This window comes from Mus caroli, chromosome 11, assembly GCF_900094665.2.
Source record: "Mus caroli chromosome 11, CAROLI_EIJ_v1.1, whole genome shotgun sequence".
Classification (NCBI taxonomy): domain Eukaryota; kingdom Metazoa; phylum Chordata; class Mammalia; order Rodentia; family Muridae; genus Mus; species Mus caroli.
In genome coordinates this window covers 29,220,467-29,239,371 of record NC_034580.1, presented here as the reverse complement: position 1 = coordinate 29,239,371, position 18,905 = coordinate 29,220,467, and the positions used below count along the sequence as shown (strand labels likewise).

The window sequence follows — 18,905 nt, the reverse complement described above, 5'->3', positions numbered from 1 at the left end:
ATTCAGGAAGGCCACTGCTATGAACCCACGCCTGGTGAGAAAGTAAGCTTACAGGAGGACAAAGTCTCAGCAGACAGGAACCTCACCCACTGCAGAGAAGTGCCACAGGGTCGTATGACTTCAGAGAAGCCCAGCTGCCTTCTGGGATGCTTTGAAAGATCTCATACTCCAGCCTGGATATGGAGTTTGGGTTTAAAGTTTACATCTTAGAGCACAATCTTATTCCCAAATCACTGGGTGGAGTCGAGCAGAAGAGCTGCTCTGGTTGCCTCCTGCTAGAGCTTGGTCAATTGTCCTACAGCTTGACTATGTTGGTCCTGAGTCTGATTTGCTCCCATTGGGCATTCTTCTTTCTAGTGCTGAAGAGGCCATGTTAATAGTGGCCAGCTGAGGTGGATCAGGGCCCTGGGAGGTAGTTGCCCAATTGTTCACTTGGCTGAGAGGGGACCAGAAAATAGAAAAAAATCCCACTTGTTATTTTGACATTTTCCATAGACTCAGTGCCACCTAATATTGAGGAAGCTGTTAGCCACATTCCACGGGTTGGTGTGTTCAAGATCACAGCCCACCTTGGAGAAGTCAAAAATCCTAGAGCAGGCTTCACCAAAACCCAAACCTAGATCTTTCTAGCCCTAAAGCCAAGACTTTCCCAACCCAGTCCCTAGTCTGTAATGACTTCCTCTCCCTTGCAAACCAGCTTTTCATGATAGGGTTGCCTCCAAGGCCCCCCTAAAGATACCCAGTACACATGTGTTTCCCAGTCTCTGCCCAAGAGAGGGCATGAGGAACCTGCTCAGTCTCCATCTCAGTACAGACTCCCAGTCCTCTCTCTCTCTCTCTCTCTCTCTCTCTCTCTCTCTCTCTCTCTCTCTCTCTCTCTCCCCTACAGGAGTGCCCTAGTGGTGTAGTCAATGAAGAAACATTCAAGCAGATCTACGCTCAGTTTTTCCCTCACGGAGGTGAGTAATAAATACCCTTGGAAAACCACTCTCTGGCATCCTCTCCAGTGGCCAGCCTTCCCTTCCCCAACCCCTCTGTTCTTTATCTCTGTCTTCTTTGGGGTCAGAGGAGAATTCATGGCGAGATTTGTTTTTTTCCTTACTAGAAAATACAAAACTCTCTGACAAACAAAACCGGGCCTCCTCTAGAAGAAGAATGGCTATTGCAGTGTCAGAAAGTCCTATAACAGCTCTAGGAAGCAGGCATCATGACCCCGGAAGGAACAATGGAGTTTCAGAGACATTAAGCAATTTACTCACCATCACACAGCTCGAATGTGGCAGCCCAGGAATAGAAAAGTATATGGGACAAAAGCTTCGTCATTTTGGTTCCTTAAGCAGCTAAGGCAGGTTGAAATTTCGTAAACAACATTAGTAAGTACTACAGACCATAACAATCACTGAACAAAATAAATTGTGGGCAGCGTAAAGTTGTGCTTATTTACAAAGTCAGGTTAACAAAGGCACCGGACCCCCCACGACCTGTCCAAGTAGGAACAGCTCCACACAGCAGGGTACCCTTCCTCCTGTGGCCTCCTGGTGTCATCTGTCCACAGTGTCACCTGGACAGTGCAGAACACCTCTCCCGGGGCCTAACAAAATAAAGACTCAAGTGCCCCACATCCTCCTTGGGCCTTTCCAGCAGCACACAGGTGTCTCCCTGGTGTGGGACTCAGTGTAGGATTTCTTTGGGTTGAGAAGGAGCAGCTTCACTTCAGGCTAGCACCTGACTCCCAGTTTATGAACACCTCAGAAACAGTGCTCACTGTGTCTCTCCTCACAAGGAAGTGCCGTGCCATGACAAGGACCCCTGCTCAGGACATCTCAATTCAGTCACACACACATACACATACACAAACACACACACACACACACACATACACACACACACAGGACCAGGTCACAGAGGAACAGGCAGGGGACACAGTGGAGAGAGAGACAAGAACCTATCTAACCTTTTGCTAGAACTAACTTCTCGCCTAAACTCCAGGGGCTGAGCAAATGGGTCTCAGTCCATCCTCCCTTTCCTCTCTCTGGCCCCACCCCTGCTGCCTCTGCCCTCTGTGGAGCCTTCCCTCCACCCCCACTCACCTGCTTTCCCCTCTACTTTGCAGATGCCAGCACGTATGCACATTACCTCTTCAATGCCTTCGACACCACCCAGACAGGCTCTGTAAAGTTCGAGGTATAGTATGTGGGTCCAGTCTGGGAGTTCCCTGTTTCTACATTGCCTCTCCTTCCAAATATGACGGTCCTAATGAAAAGAGTTAATTATCAAATGTCTTCAGTTAAGTCAAGAAACTTGATTCATTTAACAAACAGCACTTGAAGTCAGAGAAGACACTTTCCTTGTCTAAACACTGGGCTTGAGGGTGATAGAGAGCTCCCTTGTGCTCTGTATGCTGAAAGATAACCTCTGGACCTAGCATTTCGTATTTATTAACCTGCTTAACTTTTATAATAGTGTTTACAAGGCATGGTCGGATTATTATTTATTGTCATTTTACAGAGGAAGAAAATGAGGCAGAGACAGAGTGGCTTTTCCAAGATCAGAGAGAGAGAAAAAAGTGGCCAGGGAGGCCTTGAACACAGGCAGTGTGTTCTCTCACCCTGAGCTCCTATCCACTGGAATGTACAGTCCCTCCGATGTTAGCAACCATTGCAGCCTTGGGTTAGGATCAGCAAGGAAGGTGGAATTAACTGCCTAGGGGTGTCCACACAGTCAGAGCTTAAGTCATCCTCAGTGGGCATAAGAAACTGCAACAGTGTAGGTATAGGGAATGGAAAATAGGACTGGGCCAGGCTGAGACTGGCCATTTCCATCTACCTAACAGGAGGGTGTGGGAGGTGCCATTTTGGAAAAGCATCATCATCCAGCCTGGCGGCCAGGCTTCTCTCCAGCCCCGCGGTGATTAACAGAGGCCTCCTTCTCCACTTCCTAGGACTTTGTGACTGCTCTGTCGATTTTACTGAGAGGGACAGTCCATGAAAAACTAAGGTGGACGTTTAATTTGTATGACATCAATAAAGACGGCTATATAAACAAAGAGGTAAGTGAGCTGAGAGCAGGGGACATGAGATGAACACACAGTGGAAGTTCTGGAATCAAAAGTAACCCCAGACCCGGGAAACATTGTCTAAGTGAAAGTGAGTCCACTCTAGCCAAGTGAAGAAGCCCACACAGCCATGTTCCCTATTCATCCAGACACGGGTGTTCAACGAAGATTGAGAATTCATTCCGCTTCTTGGATGCTGGAGACAAAATGGGGAGCAATCGGCCCACGTCTGACTGTCATGGGGCAGTGGAGTGGGAAGGACAATCACAGAAAAATACACAATGACAGGTAGATGTTTTGGTAAGAGTCAGCAAGGAGCTGTCTAATTCGGTATTGCCATACCAAGGGAAAGGCACCCCCAAAGTCAGGAAAAGTATCCCAGGAAGAAGAAACAGCCACTAGAGAGGTTTTCAAGGAAGATGGGGTTCCCACATGCCCTCCAAACAGAGAGGCTTGCTGGTGGCTGCAGGCTAGGAAGGTATGGAAGAAAAGTAGACAGGCTTTAGCCTGGAGGGTTGTCAGGTTCAGACGGTGGAAGGCTGGGGTAGAGACTCCCCTCTACCTCCGGGGAGCTGGGTAGAGCAGAGTTTTCAGGAAGCACAAACTACTAATGGTGGCTCAGAGGCTGCAGGAAAATGTAAGTAGCTCCCTGTCCCTAAGAGAAATACAATTCACATTAAAAAACCCAGAAAAGTTCGAGCTCCTCAGATGATTTTTCTGGTGACTTCTAACAAAGACCTACAAAGCTGGGGCGCAAGGAACTTTCCAATGTTTTTCTGTAAATCCAACAATACCCCGATTCTGAAACTTGAAATAAAAAAGGTCTGATGGAGAAGACAACTACCATTATTTCTCACGATGACAGATGCAAAAAGCCTATCAAAACTTTAGCAAACCGAATCTATCAGTACATTAAAAAATATAGAATAGCGTAATGGAGCAAAGTTCATTCCAGGAATGCAAGGTTGGCTTAACACTCAAACATCCACATGATTCACTATATTTACACAACAAAAAGAAAAACCATATTGACTAAATAAATGCAGAAAAAGCACTTGATAAAAATCACTGCCTATTCATGGTAAACTTTTTAACAAATGAAGAATAGAAGATCCTTTTCTCTGCCTAGTTATCTGATAACTATTTTTAAGAACTCTACAGCTAATATCTGCTTAACAGTGAATATTGCATAATTTCCCCCAAGGCCAAGAATGAAACAGGGAAACTGAGGTAAGAAAAAATAAAGTTTTATCTGTAATAAGCTTGAATTCATAGAAAACAATTCATAGACATCGCAAAGAATCTGCAAGGAATACCAAAGAAACTACCAGAAAGAATCATGGACTTATTGATTAAGGTAGCCAGATATAAATCCTATTTTTTAAAAAAGCAATATGTGTGTGTGCATGTGTGTGTACTATTTTTAAAATAATCCTACTTATGATAGTATCCATATGCACAAAATTTTTTATAAATTCAACAAAATCAATTTAAGACTTATACATACAAAACCGCAGAATATTGATGAAAATTAAGACCTAAGTAATCAGATGAGCCATGCTCATCTGTGTGACTACCCAACAACGTTAAAATGGAGATTCTCAAAAAAAATCATATTGTAGATTCAGTGTAGTCTCAACCAAAATACCCATCAGACCCTTTATAGAAGTCGATAAACTGATCTAAAATGTAAATATAAATGCAAGAGCCACAACAACAAAGATGAACAAGGCAGAGGCCTGAAGCTACCTCATCCCAAGAGTAACATGAACGTGTAGAGATGACTGCTCAGAAGACTTGGTGTTGTGTTAAACACACAGCTTACCAGCTCAAGATGGATGGTCCACATCCGGCCTGGACCTGTGGCTCAGCTGCACAGCAGTTGCCTAGCCAGTGTAAGACCCTAGGGTTGATCCTCTTCCATAAATAGGTTTGTCCATATTGTCATCTCAACAAAGATAACTGGAACCAATGAGAATACAACAATGTCTTGAACAAATGGTTCTGAGTCAACTCTGCATCCATCTGAAAACAAACATGCATCTTCACCTTTACTTCATGCCAAAAGCAAGCATTAACATGAAGTGGATGTACACATAAACTCAAAAGCAAAAGCCATTGTAGTAAAGAATACATAGAAGAAAGAATATCTTAGGGCGAGTAAGAAGAGATCATGAAGGAAAATTTGATGCTTTTCTTCATCAAAGTTACAATTTTCTGTTATCAAAAATCTCATTAAGCTAAGGGAAATGAGGGCTAGAGAGATGTCTCAGCAGTTAAGAGCACTGACTGTTGTTCTTCCAGAGGTCCTGAGTTCAATTCCCAACAACTGCATGGTGGCTCACAACCATTTGTAATGGGATCCGATGCCCTCTTCTGGTGTGTCTGAAGACAGCGACAGTGTACTCACATACATAAAATAAATAAATCTTTTTTAGAAAAAGAAAAAGAAAAAAATTTTTAAAAAATAAAGAAAAGGGAAATGAGAGCCATGGATTGGGGGAAAGGCTTGTAAATTATTATTACATGTCAAGAGACTGAGGTCCAAATATATAAGAAATGTTCATAATTTTGTAAGAAGATAAACAAGTCCACTGAAAGTAGGTAACGAGGGGCCACCAATATGGCTCAGTAGGTAAAGGCAAATGCTGCCAAGCCTGACGACCTGAGTTCAATCCCTGGAACCCACACACTAATAGGGAAACATTGACCTCTGATCCCTGACCTCTGCCTTATACCCATATACTGTGGCATCCATGTCCCAACACACAAGATAAATTAATGTTTTTTAAAGCAATAATAATGCAACAAAATCTTTAAATAGATTTTTAAGTGAAATAAATACTTCAGAAGATATTAGTAAGTGGACAGTAAACCCAGGAAAAATGGTTCCATGTGTATGGTGTTCAAGGAAGTACACATTTTAAAAGCTATAATAAACAATAGTCATGCATGCACTGCATAATAAAAAGGCCCACAATTCCAAGTGTAGACAAGGATGAGAAATAGTTAGAAACTCTTACACACTGCTCATGGGAAACAATGTAACCCTTGCTGCTTAGGAAACAGTTCAGCATCTTAAATAAAGTTAACATCCAGCTAATGTGTGGCCCAGAAATCTCACCTCTACACATTTGCCTGAAATAGATGAAAATATGTAAATTCATAAATACCTACATGAGACTTGCATAGTATCTTTATCTAAGTAGCCCCCAAATTGCAAGCAACCTAAATGTCTTTCACGAGGATGATGATAAACAGCTGTCTATGCATCCCCTGGATCCTCGGGAACAGAAAGAAAGAAACCACTGCCACAGGCAATAATGGCTCTGGGCTCTGCAGCCATCACACACACTGGATATAGATGGCCTCAGACCCCATGCAGTATCATTGGATTCACATCAAATTCTAGAAAATGAAAACGTCTTTAGTTACTAATGTGTGATCAGCAGTGCTTCATGCCAGAGGTTGGCAGACAATGTAGAAGCTTCTTCGGGTGATAGGAATAATCCAGGAGGTGGCACAGGTGTACACATTTACCAAGGTTTATCAAGCAGGAGACTTAAAATAAGCAAGTTTGCTATAATCAAACTATACTCCAATACGCCCTGTTTTTTAAAGGGAGATCTCATTGTAACATGGGAACATCTAGATGATAGAATGTGCTCAAAGCATGTTAAATGAAAAAAGTTAAAACTTTGGCAAAGTATATGAAAGAAAACAAGAACCCAGTTTCACTTAAAATATGTGTCACAAATTCTAAACGAAGTACCAGGAAATTAAGCTCTCTGGTTAAAGGAGCACACATGGTAAGGAACAGGTTTCTTGCAGAATTCAATAGTATAGTACATCTATTAAATAATTCGCCGGGTGGTGGTGGCACACACCTTTAATCCCAGCACTTGGGAGGCTGAGGAAGACAGATTTCTGAGTTCGAGGCCAGCCTGGTCTACAAAGTGAGTTCCAGGACAGCCAGGGCTATACAGAGAAACCCTGTCTCGAAAAACAAACAAACAAAAAAGTTCATCACATCCATAAATAAAAAGAACAAGCCATTTAATTATAAAATCATATTCCATCAAGTTTACCTATATCCTTGGTCAGTTTTTAAACTCCTAATAAAGTGGGAATAAAGTTCATCTTGAGCATAATAGAATGTACCCTCCACATAGCTTTTCACATCTTAGTGACGTCTCAGAGGCCCTGGGCTACAGTAGAGATGAAGACCAGAGTGCTTGCTGTTGACCCACACCATCTGCTAGTGCTTCAAAATGCCTCTGAGACTCAGTGGGACAGAAGCACACATCTGGGAAGCTAGGGCAGGCTTTGTTAATGACAAGATTTTCTCCTCTCTACTTATTTATTTGTTTTCAAAGAGGTCTCACACTGTAGCTCAAGTTGACTGGAACACACTATGTAGTCCAGGCTGGCCTTGAATGTATGGTGATCTTCCTGCCTCAGCCTCCTTAATACTGGGATTACAAGTGAGAGGCTCCATGTTCGGCAATGGCATGATTTTGTACTTAGCGGGTTGGGGGGAGGGGGAAGACAAGAGAAACTACTTAAACAATTAGAACTAAAGATCATGTATGGTGTCTAACATATAAAGAGAAATAAACTGGGTGGCCCATGTCTGTTATGACTGCTTAGAAAGTTGTAACTAAGATACTCTAAAAATAGCTATTTGTCTCTAACTAATTTCAAATTTGGTTGTTTGTAACCAAAAAAAAAAAAAAAATGTTTTTAGAAGGAAAACTGGACAAATCACCAGTTGAAGATAGGAAAGATAATTTTCAAAAGGTCGAAACTGGAACTATGCGGTAGTATGCTGTGTGAGGAGGCAAAGGGGCTCAGGTAGGTTGTGGTAACTGAAGAAGAAGCTGAGAACCAGTTAGTAATTCCACTCATAACAGAGGGAGCACAAGGAACAGCTCAAACAGATGTGAGTAATGAAACATATGATTCCAAGGAAACTGGTTTGCTAGACTATTTTAGCAGTAAATGAATGAATGTTCTGAATGTCACAGGTGTAAGTTAATTATAGATACACAGGTGACTTCTAACAAAACAAAAACAAAAACAAAAACAAAAACAAACAAACAAAAAAACACCTAGTATTATAGCAATCAAGCCAGGAAGCAGCATTTATCCATGCTCTCTGGTTCAGTTCCTGCCTCCAGGCTCCTGCCTTGAGTTCCTGTCCTGGTTTCCTTTCATGATGCACAGTAATCTGTAAGATGAGATAAAGTCTTTGTCTTTCCCCCCAAAAAAAGGGAAGTAGGTGTCGCAACTAAATTTAAAAAGGGGAAAGTATAAAATTAAAACACAAAGAAAAGTATTGGTGACATCATTCTAAATATTTTTAAATTCTTCACCTCAACAAAATGGCATGACCAAAGTTGGAAATCAGGTAACAGTGTTCTAAAAACATCTGCACTTGATGGCGCTTCCCCCTGGACACTAGCTAAGAAAGCACTCACATCTGCTTCACTTGCCTTTGGGTTTCCTCGGGAGAAGATCTAGCACATGGTGCATACTTTCAGATGCCTTATAAACAAATTTATACATCTCCAAAGTACATAAAGAGTTCTCCCAATCAAATTACAATTAAACACAATGAACAGATGGCATGTGCAAAGAAGTTGTGGAAACGCAGTGAGAAGTGGTCACTGTGTGCATTAAACACTCACAAGAAACCAAAACTAGTAGATCAACAGTGGAATCACAAAGACTCTAAATTTCTAAATTTCTATCTTTAATTGTATATGAATATATAAGGGGTGGGTTTACACAGACCCCTCAAAGTCCAGAAAAGGGTACCAGATCCCCTAGAGCTAGAGTTGCAGGCAATTGTGAGCCACCCAGCATGGTGCTGGGAACAGACCCCTGTAAGAACAGAACATACTCTTAACTACTGAGCCATCTTCCCAGCCCAGATTTCAAAACTCATTAAATAGAAGGTGACCACTTAAAATCACAGACAATTAACAAGTATATATGATTTCATGTGTTTAAAATCACTTTATAGCTGGGTGGTGGTGGTGCATGCCTTTAATCCCAGCACTCAGGAGGCTAAGGAGGTGGATCTGTAAGCTTGAGGCCAACCTGGGCTACAGAGCAAGTTCCAGGACAGCCAGAGCTACATAGAGAAACCCTGTCTCAAACAAAACAAAGCAAATTGAAACAAAAAACAAAAGCAAAAAAATCATGTTATAAGGCACTATTATAGCATTCCATCAATTTTATAGACCGCTAAGTTCTTAGGGTCATGCTCCACGCATGATATTCTAAATTAAAATATCCAAATACTGCTTTACAAAACATCTACAGAAAGGAGCCTCAGATGGGATTTGTACCTCCTGGTCTTCAGCCTTGGCTCAGTACATTTTTCCATCCCATCACTGAATAATCTTACTAACGACTCCCTTCTTATAATGGGCAAAGTAGACCAAATTATCCCCATTCGTGTCTATCAGACATCGTTAGATGGCAGAATTAGTGGAGGGTGTATTAGTGTGAGTAAGTAGTTTCCTAAGACCTCTTCCTAGCTATCATGCTGGAACGTTCTTATCAAACTTGCAGACAGTGAAGATCCCAAGCATTCAAGGTTATTTTTCTGTCTGTTCTTGGATAAAACTGTTTCAAGCAGAAACTCGCTCAATGGCCACATAGGTGTGAAAGACTAGTAAGGTACCATCTCTTGAAATGAAGATCTGGATACAAGCCTATTTCCTAGTTTTATGTGTTGGGAGTCTACTGAAGAAATGACCCTCGATGACATATAGATCCTGCTTTCTAAACATCTTTCTCCAATTAAAAAAAAAAAAAAAGGAGCCAATCTTCTTAGAGAGCTGTTTGTCTTGGGATCGGGAAAAGAGAAATAGAAAATGCACCCGAATCCAGGTTGGGGAAGGTCAAACGGCTACAGGCATCAGCTTAGAGGAGTTTTAATAGTCAAAGCTACAGTGATTTAATCAACAAAACAAACCATGATATTATTGGATCATCACCAACAAAATATAATAGATATCCACAAGTCCAAAGAACTAAGTACATAGATAAATGAAGAGAAGGCACCGCTTGCTTAGAGAGGTATTCTAGTACATCTACAATTATTAATAATCTACTTAAAGAAAGCCTCAAGTGCCCTCTGGATATTGGCTGTTGGTCCCCTTCTCCTAATTTGAAACACCAAACAGAAACTGATAAGATTTTTTTAATCTGTGATCAAAAACATTAACTTTTTCAAAAGAAGATAGAATTTGCATTAAGCAAATAGCGTAGTGATCTGTTTGCTGTCAAGCTGTGTTGACAGACAAATCAGAGAGCCGACAGACAACCCTTTCCTCAAGCAACCACCAGTAACAAGAGAGCTACAGTAAGTTTTCTGTATGTCTAAAATTATTAATTACAGCTTCAGAGAAAACCCCAATGTCCTATGGGTACTCCTGGCATTGGCTACTTTTTTTTTTTTGGTTTTCTGAGACAGGGTTTCTCTGTGTAGCCCTGGCTGTCCTGGAACTCACTTTGTAGACCAGGTTGGCCTGGAACTCAGAAATCCACCTGCCTCTGCCTCCCGAGTGCTGAGATTAAAGGCGTGTGCCACCACGCCCAGCTTACTTTTTTTTTTTATAACTTAAAATAGAAACTATGAGGGTGATTTTAAGGCAAGTCTAAAACATTCATTTACCTCTACGTCAGAGGAATGCTTCATTGTCTCAGTCTGCAAATGGGGAATCCAATGTCATCCCTCCCTGAGGGCAAAGCAAGAGGAGGCAGCCTGCCCAGGATGTCTGAAGGCAGAGTGGATGCCCCCACTTTCTCTTGGGGAGGGAGTTTCGTCTTGTCTCTTAACTCCCACTCTTCTGCTTCAAAGGGTCCTCATAGCCCCTCTGTTTAGCTAGAGGAACCCTAATCAAATCCTAAATTCTGTCCCCCAAGAAGACATGACCTCACGGTCCCAACAGTATGTACCTCCATGTCCCCTTCCAGGAGATGATGGACATAGTCAAAGCCATTTACGACATGATGGGGAAATACACCTATCCTGTGCTCAAAGAGGACACTCCCAGGCAGCACGTGGATGTCTTCTTCCAGGTACGTATGCACCTGTGCACGGGCTTATCCTGATTGGCCAGGAGATGCTCCTGAGAAGCAGGCCAGTGTCATGGAAGAAAACAGGGGTGCATCATCATTAACTACAGTGGTAAGTTTCATAAAAACCTTTTCAGGGGCTGAGTGGAAAGAGAAGACTCTATCTATTGCATCTGTGTACTTACTAAGCAAGTTTGTCTGGCCTGCAAAGGGGAATGTAATTGGAATCCTGGGTAAAGCCAGACTGCAAGATCCTGAAGTGGGAGAGCCAGCCTTGATCTTGACGGGTGGATGCTGTTGATGACGGCATGCACAAGTGCCACCCTCATAGCTGCACTTAATCTGAAAACAAAATGAAACATAAGTCTAGCGATAGAGCATACCAAAGAACGTCAGAGCTCACTCCAACCCAAGCCTCCCTATTTGCAGCTAGGAAAAAAAGAGATCTCTCTGACATCTTGAAAGTTTGCACAGAAAACCTGCACAGAGGTGGACCAGAACCTGTTGTTCCCAATGTTCTTTCTGCCAGATAACGGCCAGCAGAATGTGTGCAGACACATGTGTTACGGTTTGGAAATGGCTTGGGTGTATGAAGCCTGCTCCCCAGTGTGGCAATGTTTAAAGTCATGGAATCCTCAGTGGCCTGGGTACGAGAGGAGGTGACTGGTCCTGGGGAGCACCACCTCAAGAGATATTATGCCTGGGTTGAATGAGCAAGTCAGGCCCGTCCACATTCTCTGGCTTCCTGTTTCATTGTGTGACTTCTTCCACATGTGTCCACTATGAAGATGCCATTCCCCCCATGAGGCCCTCACTAGAGAGAAACTGGTGTTGTGTTCTTGGAGACAACAGTGGTTATCAACCTGTGTGTCACGACCCCGTTGGCAAACCTCTATTGCCAAAGTATTTACAGTATGATTTATAACAGTAACAAGATTAAAGTTACAAAGTAGCAACAAAAATAACTTTATGGTTGGGGGTCACGGCAACATGAGGAACTACATTAAAGGGTTGCAGCATTAGGAAGATTGCAAACCACTGCTATGGAACAATAAGATAAACAAACCTTTCTTTATACAGCACCTGACCTCAGTTATTTTGTTATAATAACAGAAACATACTATTACATGTTGGGATGTCAGCATAATAATAATGTAGCAATGATGTACGTGTTGAGACCAATCTTTTGATATAAGGAAGCCCATGAGGACCATAATACTATAACCAGTAATCAACTGACTAGCAAAAGACCATCCTAATTCTGGGGTTACCACAGAGAAAATTCAGAGAAATGTGAAATACCAGGTTGTTTAAAGACCCCTCTATTGTGTCTTTCAGAAAATGGATAAAAATAAAGATGGCATTGTAACGTTAGATGAATTTCTTGAATCCTGTCAGGAGGTAAGGAGAGATCTCGGGACACGATAGTTCCAGGGAAGGGAATCTGGGGGGTTGAGACTATAGAGGGGAGGATCTGAAATCTGCACACACCTACAACCCCTGGACTCAGAAGCCTAGCATCTTCATGCCTTGCTCAGCACAGGACCAAGCAAATAGCAGAAGCACAGGTATGGGAGATGGAAAGGCCCAGCAAGCCGTCATGAAACAGACTGGCTGAATAGGTTCCTCTGTACCTGTTTCTCAGAGGAACAGCTGGAAGACCTTCAGCAAGATTCTCAATCCAGTGTGCATAAAACTGCCTGAAGTTCCCCCAAATGTGTGTTTTCAAACTATAATTACAGACACTCTAGAAGAGTCTAGAAATTGTCATAATTCAAATGCCCAGGACCAAGGCAGCTAGAATTTGCTTATGCAAACCAGACTCTTTGAAGCTTCCACTAAAATACAGGCAGGGTCTGCCAAGGTCCAAGGCTAGGCTTGCTCTGTGCACTCCCCATGGGAGACACTGTCGTTCCTTGGACCATACTTTGGCTAAATCTCATGAACAAACTGGCCCTGGTGCCCTGCCAAGCAGTGAACTGGAAATCCACTCATCTACTTACAAGGTTTGTGCTCCATCTCGTTCCACAAGAGCAGTCTAAGCTCCCCAGAAACCTGCAAGGTCTGGGAGTGAAAGTAGTAGCACACAAAGAGCTTCAGCCATAGGACAACCTTGCAGGCAGATGTCCCACACGATGGTGTTCCAGGTACTCAACAACTAGGGCAAGTTCCATTCTGACCTTTTTAAACTGACTTTTGCCACTGTCCTAGAGTGTCCCAGCTCAGCCTGACAGGTCTTTGGGTAGTCTAAGGATCCCAAGTTCATTCCTAGGCAGCCAGAAGGAAGCATGTTGATAATAAATTTGAGTTAGCAGCTTTGCCAGTGGAGTGAGAAATATTTTAATATTTAGTCACTGTGAGCAGGCTAAGCAGCCATGTCTGTCGTGCCCATTTCAGTAAGAGAAAACTGAGGCACTACAGTGCTAAGAGGTATGGTTAATGTGTGTTGAATGACAGAGATGGAGTTTAAACTGCCATGCTACTGTCCCACATCACTCCCAACGGAAGCGCTCTTTCTTGGCTCTCCAGGTGAGAGAGGTTTCAGGTCACCTTCCCCAGCTCCTCCTTCCAAAGCTGTCTCTTTATTCACCATCTCACAATTAAACTCAACCCTACTTCATATACAGGGAAACTGAGGCACAGCAAGGATAAGTAACACAGGCAGGAAGTAAGAGGCCTGGGCTTGAGCACAAGCTGCCCAACTCCAGAACACACAGAAACTTACAAAGCCTCGGATCCTCACAATGAACATTGTCTCTCTTGGTTTTCTCTATCAAAAGTCTGCTTTATTAACCTTAAACTCAGTGGGACACACACATATTCAGATACACACACATACACACACATACACACCATACACACACACATACACACGTCTATTTCCTTGAATACCACTTTAACAAATTTTCATATTTTCACCATATTTTATTCAAAATATAGAAGTGTGGTACTTGGTATCTAAAGATTTAAGAACTTTGTGCCTTCAATATTTATACTTTAGTAAGTCATGTGTGATGGTGCATACCTTTAATCGCAACATTCAGGAGGCAGGGGTAGGCAAATCTCCAAGTTCGAGGCCAGCCTGGTCTACAGAGTGAGTTCCAAGACAGCCAGGGCTACACAGAGTATCATATACTTTAAAGAGTATATGATAGAAAATATAAAACACAGACAAGAGCTAATATGAGCAAAGCCAAGATACCTCTTTGATGAAGATTAATAAAATGGGCATGTGCTTAGCAAGACAGAGTAAAAAAAGAAAAAAAATTAAGTCCTCAAATTGCTGATATCAGAAGTAAAAAATAATAATATCTACTATCAGTTTTACCAATATTAAAAGATAATTATTCTTCAATAAATTTAACAATCCATGTTAAGATGTACAAATTCCCTTAAAAACACAGCTTATTAAAACAAATACATGGAGAAAGCAAAAATGTAAGTAATCCTGTGTTTCAAAAACTTTACCCCCAGAAAAAATGACAGGCTTAAATAGCTTCTGTAGTGAATTCTTCCAAATGTGTGAGGGAGGAACAATACTAATCTCAAAGAATAGTGAATAAAAGAGGACTTTCTCAGCTTGATTGATCAGGTTATCATAACCCTGGGATGGAAAATCAGGCTATCATAGCCCTAGGATGGGAAATTGCAAGGTTGGCTTAATATCCAAGAATTAGTCCGTGTAATTAATCACAGTAATCAAATGAACAGGAAAAACTGTGACCAATCCACGTAGATGTGGAAAATCATGTCATGCAACTCATTGATGGAGCATCTTAAAGAAAAGCAAGTTTGTAATACTGCTGCAGACTCGCTTTGGCACAGGAAGCTCACGCTTGAGATTTGCTCGTTACCGAGCTCTTGGGCAGGAGCCTCACATGGCTCTAACCATCATCTCTCCCACTCCTCTCTCCCCAGGATGACAACATCATGAGATCTCTACAGCTGTTCCAAAATGTCATGTAACTGAGGACACTGGCCATTCTGCTCTCAGAGACACTGACAAACACCTTAATGCCCTGATCTGCCCTTGTTCCAATTTTACACACCAACTCTTGGGACAGAAATACCTTTTACACTTTGGAAGAATTCTCTGCTGAAGACTTTCTACAAAACCTGGCACCACGTGGCTCTGTCTCTGAGGGACGAGCGGAGATCCGAGTTTGTTTTGGAAGCATGCCCATCTCTTCATGCTGCTGCCCTGTGGAAGGCCCCTCTGCTTGAGCTTAATCAATAGTGCACAGTTTTATGCTTACACATATCCCCAACTCACTGCCTCCAAGTCAGGCAGACTCTGATGAATCTGAGCCAAATGTGCACCATCCTCCGATGGCCTCCCAAGCCAATGTGCCTGCTTCTCTTCCTCTGGTGGGAAGAAAGAGTGTTCTACGGAACAATTAGAGCTTACCATGAAAATATTGGGAGAGGCAGCACCTAACACATGTAGAATAGGACTGAATTATTAAGCATGGTGATATCAGATGATGCAAATTGCCCATGTCATTTTTTTTTTCCAGAGGTAGGGACAAATGATTCTCCCACACTAGCACCTATGGTCATAGAGCAAGTCTCTTAACATGCCCAGAAGGGGAACCACTGTCCAGTGGCCTATCCCTCCTCTCCATCCCCTGCTCAAGCCCAGCACTGCATGTCCCTCCCAGAAGGTCCAGAATGCCTGCGAAACGCTGTACTTTTATACCCTGTTCTAATCAATAAACAGAACTATTTCGTACACTCTCAATTACTTCTTCTATGACTCCATGGCTCAGAAGAGGCAAGTTGTGACAAAGGCCACCCATTTGGCCTCCGGTTACTAGTACTTTCTTGGGGCCACGTGCCTTCACCCTTAAGCCATCTTCATTAGCATGCAATTCAAATACTGTGGCCATGTGCAAATAGTACTTCCAGACAACACCTCTTTTCTAATAGGATTGCTCCTCCCAAGACTCCAATATAAAAAAATACCAGAGCCTCATATGGCACAACTAGAGCTGAAAAGGACCAGTCCTCTCTGCTGATGATGTAGAGTCTAAAGATTGATCAAGTAGTTCCATCTTATAACCATAAAATGATTACTTGGGTCCAATGTCATGTATCTTAGTTTTCCGTATGTTATCACATTAAATATTTCCTTACACATTAAAAGATGCTCTAACAAGAGCTTCCTTGAAAAGGTTTATGGAAGTGCTATTATCTGTCCAGGGCTGTATTACAAGTTTTATAAACAATTCTCTTACTTCATGCTCATAGTCGAACATTCCAGAAGGTAGATTCTTGGCTTTACTTATGAGGACCCTGAAGCTCAGAGGGGTGGGGGGGGGACCTCCTCCATGTAGCACCCCACTATTTAAGAAAATTTCACATGATCCGAAAACCTGAGAACACTTCCCAAAAATCTCAATCACTTGTAGTCAGTTAAGAGAGATTCGGTATTCTAGTTTTTCTCTGTTGGTGGGACCCTGAGGTCCAGGCTACTTTATAGCTCTCTACGTGACACCAGTGTGCACCTAAGGTTGAGAAGCCTGACTCTCGGAGAAAGGAAGGGCTATTACCTTTATCCCTATGTTAGCCAGACCACAATATGAAGGCCAAAATGAGTCTTGAGACACTCAGGACATTCAGACAAAATATTAGAATGGGAAGATTTAAAGCATCCTTCAGATTAATAATCAGATGAAAAGATGAGGTTGTCCAGGCTTGGTGACATGTTGTGACACCAAAGACACTGGCCCTGTCTCAAGCTTGTTGTCCTGAATCACCCAAAATGGTCACCATTTGCCAGTTAACTGTGGAGTAGATGTTGTGGCTACCTTACCCATATACCCATCCCTCAGCACTCACCAACACTGTACAGGTGGGTTCAGCTGCTACCAACTGCAAGTGCCAAGTCTTTGGTGGAGGGTTCTCTGGCACAGATTTACTCTGGTCACAAAAGTTCCACTCTGCCTGTGGGCAGAGCAGGATGTCATCAGAGTATCTTGGGAAGTAATGGATTAATACCCCATATCCTTCCCCTCTCAGTGAGGGATCTTGGAGGTCTCCTCTGTCTCCTAGCATCCTCAACAACACTGCCCTCAATTTCCCACAGTAGTAACCTACAACCAGCCAGATGGATATGTGTCCTGCTTTCATGAGCCTTATACTCTAGTGGGAGGAAACAAATAACAAAATTACTTTCACTGAGGATAATAAGGGTGTGTCATAATAGAAGTGAAGCTGGATACATTATACAAGGTAGTAAATGATGTATGTGAAGAGCAGATAGCTCAGCTTAATGTTACCTCCCACTGAGAAATTCTCTCTGCATATATTTTAAGTCTTGCTGTGGCTTGGACATATCCCCGACACACACCAAAAAATCCTATGCTGGTACTGTGGTCTTGTTACTGAAGTATGGGATGGTGTTAGAGCATTTAAGATGCAGAAGTACTACAAGACAACTAGGCACTAGTTGTGCTGTCCTTGGAAGGAATTTAGGTACTTCTCATAGGACCTTAGTTAGTTCTCAATACTGGTTTGTTATAAAAGAGCAAACTTGTCTGCTCCCCTGTGTTCTGACTTCTTACTATGTGATCTTTGTCTTACTACGTCTTGCTATGTCTTACTATGTGATCTTTCCGGTCACAATGCCATCTGCCATTGGAGGCTCACTTTAGAAAGTGAACCAAAGGGGCCAGCCAACTTGGTACTTGCAACCTTCAAATTTGTAACCTAAAAAAAACCTCTTTGCTATAAGAAGGAGCTAGCCTTCAAGATTTTGTTACAGTAACCGAAAATGTGCTATCATAAGCTCCTTAACAGCCCTGTTGTCCTAGGAATCTGTTTTGGAGATGAAAAGATGGTTTCCAGAAACATTGAGGTATCTGCTAACATAGCTGGAAGTAGGCTTAGCCAACCTACAATATCCATAGCAGTTTTATTTCTGGGAGAAGCTGCAGCTCAGTCTTAGCTTTAGTGACACACAAACACCAGAAGGAGTTGGAAAGCAGCTGCCATGAAAGCGACAAGTAAAAACAGCCATAAAAAGTCCATGAGTCCTAACCAAATCTCTCTTTCTCCATGGGAAATAAAGCCAAGAATCAGTGTTAAGACAGCCATATGATTTCTTGGAGACGCTCAAGTGAGAGGTCCTTCCACATCAAAATGAGGATCAATGGCAGATCAAAACAAGCTCTGCACTCTAGTCTAAAACTTGGAGTTGAGGATACTCTGATGGCAGCCAAGCCCACTGAGTGGGACTTTGAAGACCCATAAAGTGCTGGAGAGATGACTTCACTCCAGTTCTATGGATGAAACACATGGAAGTATGCCAGACCAACCAACTGTTACCTCCCATACCGCTGGCTGCAAGGATTGGCTTAGGAATAGACTGAAAGCAGGAACCAGTTTCAATACCAGCAGTGTTAAGGCTTTTGAGCACAATAATGCAATGACGTTGTTCATTTATCTGCAGGACAATGTAAAATACACAATCCACACTTAGCTATTTTATTATCTGCAAGGTCAACATATGTTCCAGACATAAAAGCAGAGAGATGAAGAGAAGTAGACTCTTTGTTTGTTTGTTTGTCTGTTTGTTTGTTTTATATTTGAGACAGGACCTCACTGTGTCCTCTGGCTAGCCTAGAACTTGCTATGTAGTGCAGTCTGGCCTCAAACTTATAGAAATTGCCTCTGCCTCTACCTCTGCCTCTGCCTCTGCCTCTGCCTCTGCCTCTGCCTCTGCCTCTGCCTCTGCCTCTGCCTCTGCCTCTGC

General features: G+C 42.5%; 1 protein-coding gene across 5 annotated transcripts in view; it reads left to right on the top strand.

Moving 5' to 3' along the window:
* Positions 1-16,322, top strand: part of Kcnip1 (potassium voltage-gated channel interacting protein 1) — a 358,975-nt gene extending 342,653 nt beyond the window's left edge. For 4 of the 5 annotated variants that reach the window (XM_021175757.1, XM_021175760.2, XM_021175755.2 and 1 more), the window contains 6 exons: positions 890-959; positions 2,114-2,184; positions 2,942-3,049; positions 11,048-11,152; positions 12,488-12,550; positions 15,068-16,322. In XM_021175757.1, the coding sequence (XP_021031416.1) occupies positions 890-959; positions 2,114-2,184; positions 2,942-3,049; positions 11,048-11,152; positions 12,488-12,550; positions 15,068-15,115 (465 nt within the window). In that variant the 3' untranslated portion in view covers positions 15,116-16,322. The remainder of the gene's footprint in view (positions 1-889; positions 960-2,113; positions 2,185-2,941; positions 3,050-11,047; positions 11,153-12,487; positions 12,551-15,067) is intronic. The other variant, XM_021175758.2, reaches the window with a different exon arrangement.
* The last annotated feature ends 2,583 nt before the right edge of the window (positions 16,323-18,905 follow it).